Source organism: Amaranthus tricolor, chromosome 13 (genome assembly GCF_026212465.1).
Source record: "Amaranthus tricolor cultivar Red isolate AtriRed21 chromosome 13, ASM2621246v1, whole genome shotgun sequence".
Taxonomy (NCBI): domain Eukaryota; kingdom Viridiplantae; phylum Streptophyta; class Magnoliopsida; order Caryophyllales; family Amaranthaceae; genus Amaranthus; species Amaranthus tricolor.
The window spans coordinates 4,473,826-4,481,883 of NC_080059.1; the positions used below are offsets into that span (position 1 = coordinate 4,473,826).

The following is an 8,058-nucleotide window of genomic DNA, read 5'->3' on the forward strand; positions in this document are numbered from 1 at the left end:
ACTTAAAGGTTGTAAGTGATCAATTTGTGTTAAAGCTATAAGTGATTACTTCGTAGGCGGTTTGGTATACTTATTGTAATGGAAAGGAAAAGGAAACCAATAAAATTGTGGTAAAGAAACTAATAGTGTTACTTTGAAATTTTGTCGTAAGTGTAATCATCAGCCACTTAGATGACTACTTTTGTCAATTCATACTTATAGTTATTTATTGGATAAAATGTTAATTTCAAAATTCATCTTATTTCTCTTTCCTCAAACATGACTTTTCTTTTAAATGTCTAATGTAAACTCATGAATTACCTTGAAATTAGACCCCTATGTACGCAGGGCTATGATTGTCAGGACTTCTTGCCTACCCTAGGGACATCCCTACTTAAAATCGTCTCATATGAGAATTTGTGAAAAATAAAGGAAAAATTGTCTAAAATAATCCAATATATTCATGATTTTTCTACAATAATCTCACATATTGATTAACCATGAATATCCTAACTTTAAGGGTATTTGCTTAGAGTAAATTCGTGTAACCGGATGACCTGCCAAAAAAGTAAATTAAAAATTAATATAAATTTAATAATTTTGAAAATTTGAATAAAAAATTTTGAATAATAAAAAAATCAGTAAGAAATTTTTATGTTTTTACATTTTATTTTAATATATAATATTTTGAAATAAAATTTACTATAGCAAGTTGTTCGGTTATTGGGTTCACTCTAGGAAAATACACCTTAAAGTTTAGATCATTTATACTTAATTAATAAATGAGATTATTGTAAGAAAATTTTAAAAATTTTGAATTATTCTGACTAGTTTTTTAAACAATAAATTGGTCTACAAATTTGAATTTAGATCTCTATGAAAATCCAAATTCATATTCAATCCAAATTTATCAAATCCAAATGAGTCAAATTCAAACTCCAAATATTGTGTTTGGAAACGATAATTTCATTTGAAAATTTGAAATTGGCTCAAATTTATTGTTTGGCAAATTAAAAATTTTTAAATTTAAATTTGAATTAAATTCCACTATTATTTATAAAGTTGTTTAAGTTGAAAAATTAAGAATGATTACCCAAACCTTATCATTCTCAAATTTTTTATTTATAATTTTATAATTAAAATTTATAATTTAAAATAAAATACTTATTCTCAAACACTACATAAAATAAATCTAAAATCCTAAATCCACAGATACGAAATAAATTTAAAAAGTCCATCTCTACAAGCTTCAAAGGACTCGTTACAGAGGTGTGGTTGTTTCATTTAGGGAGTACCCATAAAAGCACCTCTTTCTTTTAGGGTGCCCACTAATATTTTACAATTACTAGTGTCCGGAATTACTCTCAAGTCTCAAGAAAAGTAAATGAGCGCAACTACTTACTACTAGGGTCTAGGAGTATATGTTAGTTGGTAGTTACCATGCCAATATGACAGTTACGCTGTTACCCATTTCAATAATTCAATGTCAGTCTCACAAACTCACAGACCACAGTTAATTTACTTTCGTTTCATATTAAGTGCATCAAATAATTTTTGCAACTTAACGTGTTTGTTGGATCGTTTATATCTAGAGTTATATATAATTAAATATTATAAAAAAATTGATATTATGAAAATATGCGACGAGATGAATAAAACAAAATCTTACATGCCTATTTTTTTCTCGTATAAAAAAATAAAGGTAAAAGACATTTCCAGTATCCCGCACAAGGCAGGGTCCGGATGAGGTATTTTTTTTCCAAAAAATGCAGACAAACCATAAATGTTCTTTCTCGAGGAGGGAGTAAAGAGGATGCGCGTAGTCAAGAAACTCAAAACCTTCTGCTCAACATGCAAATGCTCTATCGATTAAGCCACAAGTGCCTTTGATTTTATAATATGGAACGAAGGAAGTACTTAGTACTCCGTTGCATTTCATAGTACTCAGTTATATATTTATTGTTTATTCATTTCACATTATTACTACAATAGTATTATATAAGTCATAAAGTAACATATACTACTTTAATTTCAAAATAGTGATATTTTTTTACACAACATTATTATTTGGTATGAGTATTTCAAAATAAAAGAAATATAGTTTTCATATTTGTTCTTACTTTATTTATACTTCATACCTCAGTTTGCAATTAACTCTTGTACTCTTGTCATAAATTAAAAACCTAAAGTTAAAAATATAAAAAATAAATAAAATGAAGCAGAGAAAATGGCGGTGAGAGGGAGAATTTGGTCATTTGAGAGGTGAAGTAATTGGAGCACAAGCTGGAACCAAAGAAAAAGTGTCCTTACGCTTTATGGGGTAACCCAACTTGGGTGTCCCAATTAAATCTATAAATACCAACTTTCTAACACTATCCTACGCATTCCAATTTCACTTTCTATTTTTGCTTTCTTATTTTTCTTCTCTATACTTAACAGTTAACACTAATTTTAACTTTGAAGCCAAAATGGCCAATACTAAGGCTCTCACCATCCTTCTCTTGGCTCTCCTTGCTCTTTCCATGTTTGCTACTGAGGTTTTGGCTAACAGTCCTTATGGACCTGGAGGTTTGAAGTCTTCACGTAAGCAAACCTTTCATTATTTATTTCTCGTTCTCTTTATTTTTATTATATATCTCGTAATTAAATCTTTTTGTTAAGCATCAATGGCTCAAATTACTTCATGAAACAAATGTAGGGTCGTTTTGTGATCGAGTACGAAAAATAGTACAACATTGGAAACATAGTACCCACTTTTTAAAGCAAATTGTAACACTACTAGTACTTCAATTCGAGATCATCTATAATCTGAAATATTTATAATTGATAGTGATATATTTATGGGGTAAAAACAAGAAAATTAAGTATTAGCTTAGATTTAATATAGAAAATTTCGGATACCTAATTAGTTATTCTTAAGAATATATTCTCTTACTTAACATGAGTTCGAGGTATTGTTACTGATATGGCAATGGGAAGAAGGTCTCTAATAGCTTATAAAGCGTGCACCCCATTTTCAATTTATCGATGTGGGATAACTCATTCCAACACCCCCTCACATGCGAACCCCGGTCAAGTTCGCATGTGGGAGTAATCAATTAGGGTAGGAACGCCATTCTTTTCGAACCAGCCTAATTTAACATGGTATCCGAGCCGATGGTTTGATCAACAATTTAAAAATGGTAGGTTCGAAAAGAATGGCGTTCCTACCCTAATTGATTACTCCCACATGCGAACTTGACGGGGGTTCGCATGTGAGGGGGGTGTTGGGATGAGTTATCCCACATCGATAAATTGAAAATGGTGTGCACGCTTTATAAGCTATTAGAGACCTTCTTCCCATTGCCATATGATTTTGGGATGCTATATATCTCCTTGGCAAGGTATTGTTACATTATTCACATTGTACTCCTATTAAAAAATAAGTAGGATAGAATAATGTTCTGACAAACTTTTAACCATTTAGATTTGGATTGACGTGTGTCTTAAAAATCTTTAACAAAATTTATGAGAATGTATTAATAAATGTTTTTTGTTTAATAATAAAAGTTAAACGCTGATCTGATTTCTATTTTTAAATCAAATAATTATTATTCTTTTGGCGTTTTACCCTATCATCGTTAATAAATGATTAACACAATAAATTTTGCTCAACATCAACGCTTAACAACCACAAATTGGCTAATATATTTCGGTGATCTAAGAACCATTTAGAGAGTATAGTGTTTCTGTTACAATCATTTTATTTAACACAATATGGGATAGATTTCAGATTGACTAGTTTTGAGCTCTTATGTTTAGTGTTTACCTCCTCACTATATTGTTAATTAATTTCAAGACTTTGGATGTCATTAAATTATTTTAGAAAATGAGAAGACTAATATATTTTCATTTATTTTCTTATATATTAATTTTTTTAATTTGTTAGTGAAATTCAAGTTACAAGGATTGTATTATAAGGATTAGTAATTCCTCCGTTATTTTCACTTTTTAGTTTTTTTAAAACTTTAAATACAAACAATTTAATAATATGCATAAAAAATAGAAATAGTGTTTGGGTGCAGAACAAAATTTATTGTGGGTAGACTGTTAACTGCAAATCTAATTAATCAATCTTTTGGATCATAAAAATCTGCAACAATTTGACTAAAGGACCGATCATTATACAATTCTCACTATTCATAATTATTACTATTTTCCTGTTTTGCTGGAATAATCATAACAAAATATTACCCCTTCTAATTCTTTTTATTTCCTATTTTTTATTAGATTACTTCACTTTATTTATTTTATTTCTATTTTAAGATTTATATTTATAAGTGGTCTCTTTATTTTCTTAATATTAAGAATACGCAATATTGCATATGGGTTTATTATTTTAGATAGTCCCCTCCAATTTTTAATATGAAAAACACCTTATATTCCATATGAGTCTACTATTTTAGGTGATTCTCACATTTTCTTAATATTTGTGCTCAAATCAAATGGAACAACTAAATTAAATTGGAAGGTGTATATATTAAAATAAGAGAATATATAGATAAATAGCGATTTTTTAAGAAAGTACTAAATTATGCTTGTGTCCTAATTTTATAGGAGGGGTTTTGAGAATTTATTTTATCTTTATTCTTATTTTATTTGTTATAATACTTTATGTATTTTGTCTTTTTATAGTTATTTGCAAATAATCATTATTGTTTAAAATTTTTCTATTAAAATAATTATTTTTAAAAATTGAACTTATGAAATTGGATGGGTTGTTGTTAAAACTAACAGAATGCTTGGGTCAATGTACAAGAAGATGTTCAAAGACTCAATACCACAAACCATGCATGTTCTTCTGCCAAAAATGCTGCAGGAAATGCCTGTGTGTCCCACCAGGCTTCTACGGTAACAAGCAAGTTTGCCCTTGCTACAACAACTGGAAGACTAAGGAGGGTGGTCCTAAATGTCCTTAATTTTTACTCTTTATTTATTTAATATATTCTCCTTCTAATTACTTATTTTAGTTCATTGTAATGGGAGATCTATTACTGTTACCTAATTTCCTAGTACTAATTTCTCATTAGTACGATTAAAATTGTTTTTAAGTTTAATACACACCGTTATCGTTATTACTATGAAGATTGCTATTTTTATCGATCCATCAAGAGGCGTTGTTAACAGTTTGTGATAGAGAATGAGAAGGAGAATGAGTAGATTGGGGCCGATATTTTTAGACTCAAGCTATTTGTGTTGTTCGTTACTCCATTTCATATTGTAGTAGCATTACTCCTATTATTTTTGTTGTATCAATTAAAGTTAATGAATATTTAAATATATATTTGAATGAATTTATACCGTTTTGTCTTTTTATCCATTTGTTTTCAAGTATAAGTACGTAGTATTTTTCATTATCTTGTGGCACTGTGAAGGGCGGTGATCTGCCATAACACGTGAATATCAAAATTTAATTGATGTCGCATGCATACTGCTATTAATGAATAGCACGCTGCTAGAGCTTGGTCCATCCCCACACCAATCATCATATTAATCTTTAGCTTTAATTTTACTGTTAGTAGCCTGTAGCCCTCTAGCTTTTTTTTTTTGGAGTGTACTCCTTTAGCTTGTACTCGCATTCTGGAATTAAGTCAAAATTTTGAATTCGAGAGGTTAAATTATGATTTATTTGTAAATTATTTATTATTTATTATATTTTCTCCGTTTCATAATACTCGCTACATTTTTTATTTTTGGCAATTTTATATTACTTACTACATTTTCGTTTTTAGTAATAAAACAATTATTTAAAGTTCTACCTATCCCTATTTTTATCCTACTTTATACTCTATACTCTATAATAAAATACTATACTACACTCTATAAAGTAATCTAACAACCTATTTTCCTTTTTTCTTTTTCAATTAACAATAATAAAATACTATACTCTATAAAGTAAACAATCAGCTACAGTGTAGGTCAATCACTTTTCTTAATTCCCGTGCCCATGCAAATGTAGCGACTAAAACGGAACGGAGGAAGTATAAAAACTAAATAAATTATGAAAATATTAAAATCATATAAGACTAAAATGAACTTAAATTATAGCAAAAATTATATTTAACATATGGAGTTGAAACTTATCTATAATTGTCCCTTTTGAAAAAAAACTAAGTGTTTTTGATTGCATATATTTGCCTAATTTGTCTCAAAAAAATTATTAAAATTAAGATAGTAAAAATATAGATACACACGCTAAAAGTTGAATGTAAAATTATAAAAGATAAAGAGTAATGACATTATAATACTATAAATTTATTAGTCTATAAAAGAAAAAATAGTTTAAATTAGGATTAGATCCTTTAACCTTATATTTCGAATGTGTTATCCCAACTATTGAGTTATAGTAATTTTTGTAATATTTTTGCACTATTTAAACTATATATCATATTAATAAGGGAAGTCAATGCCAAAATTACAAAGAATCGTAATTTTGGCAAGGGGAGTTAGGCCTCCCTCAGCCCACATTTTGTGCCATGTGCTGCAAATTTAGGCATCACAAAAACTTGGACGAAACAGTCTCATTATGAGACCGTTAATTTGGATCGGCCCAATTTATACGTATAACAACATTTCGATTTTAGATCAAAATTGAAAAATACCCAAAAAATGTAAAAAAAGGCTCAAATTGTTAAACGTGCGAATTGGACCGGTCCAAATTGACAGCCTCACTATGAGTTTGTCTCGTCCAAGACCAACTGTTTAAGCATAGCCATTGCTCATTGGTATTTTTAATTTACTTTTCTGGTATTAGTAGTGGTAGTGAAAGGAAACTTAATTTCAACTATATTTGCACATAACTTCAAATATTTATACAAACTTTTTTTTAACACGGTATTAAAGGTAGTTTGATCTTGATCAATTTTTTTTTTTATCTCTTTGTTCTCCCCATATTGTACATGATCATTCACCAATTTTGCTCAAATGATTAAAATCACATGCTATTGCTAATTGTTTACCCCTCACAAAATTATGTTTTAAATTTATCCTTAACAACAACAAAGCTGCCAACTAGTGGTCATGGTGGTGGACAGGGGACTAGGGATTGAGGGGCGTGGAACAAAGGTGCTGAGAAAGGTGAGAGATAGCTTGGGGTAGGGCGGCTCCGATGGGGAAACAAGCTGGGTTGGGGGTCACCAGTAGGGGAGGAGGGGAGGGGCTGGGGTGGCAGAATCGAAAGAACTCAACTGAAACAATACCTCGCGACCGCGATTCTCCACATTAAGTAGAAATTAAGCTCTAAGAAAATTCCCTTTGAAGTTCATATAAAAAATCAGATCATTTGTATTTAAAAAAAGTTTACATGTTCGAGTTCCTTTAAGGCCACTAAAGATTTTCTTAGTCATTAGTTATAGGATTTCTAAAAATAGTTGATGCGCCTAAACAAGCCTCAAGATAATTTTTCATTTTTATATTATTTGTTTGACTGTCATGAAGACAAATTTTTAATTATTTTGACAAAGAAAAACATGTTTATAATCAAACTTTGCTTTTCACCCCCTTCTATAATTTTTTAATAATTTGAGTGTGTTGCATTTTGGTGATAGTTTGTGTAAAAAGTTTAGTAAATAACTTTAAAACTAAAACAAAAAAACTATAATGAGTATTTTTTTAAAGAAATTTTCTACCTATTTTTCTCTAATAAGCAAATAAAAGTCAATAACGGCCCGTTTGGTTGATGGTAATGAAATAATGAGAATGAAATGTTGTAATGATAATAGTAATGAAGGAATGGATATGAAAATTGGTAATGAAGATTGTTTTGTTTGGTGTACATGACTAAATAATGATAATAGAAGATAATATTCCATTGATTGCATTTGGTTGTTAGTAATAAAAAATGGTAATGATTCATAGTTTCATTATTGTATATTTGTATCTAAAAGCATTATTTATCTAAATTATTCTATCTAATGATTCTTTTTTTAATAATAATATTTTTTTGGATAATTACATACATTACCTTTTTTTCTTCATTATTTTTTTTCTTCAGTTTGAAACAAAATTACTTTATTTTATTACCATTGTAATACTTCATTA

The 8,058-nt window shown here is 28.9% G+C and overlaps 1 protein-coding gene across 1 annotated transcript; it reads left to right on the top strand.

Annotated features, from left to right (window-relative positions):
• Window positions 1–2,342: 2,342 nt before the first annotated feature.
• LOC130797553 (gibberellin-regulated protein 6-like) lies at window positions 2,343–5,312 on the top strand. The gene is made up of 2 exons (XM_057660167.1): window positions 2,343–2,562; window positions 4,756–5,312. Exons 1-2 carry the CDS (start codon window positions 2,448–2,450, stop codon window positions 4,935–4,937), a joined length of 297 nt encoding a protein of 98 aa, XP_057516150.1. The 5' UTR covers window positions 2,343–2,447; the 3' UTR covers window positions 4,938–5,312.
• The last annotated feature ends 2,746 nt before the right edge of the window (window positions 5,313–8,058 follow it).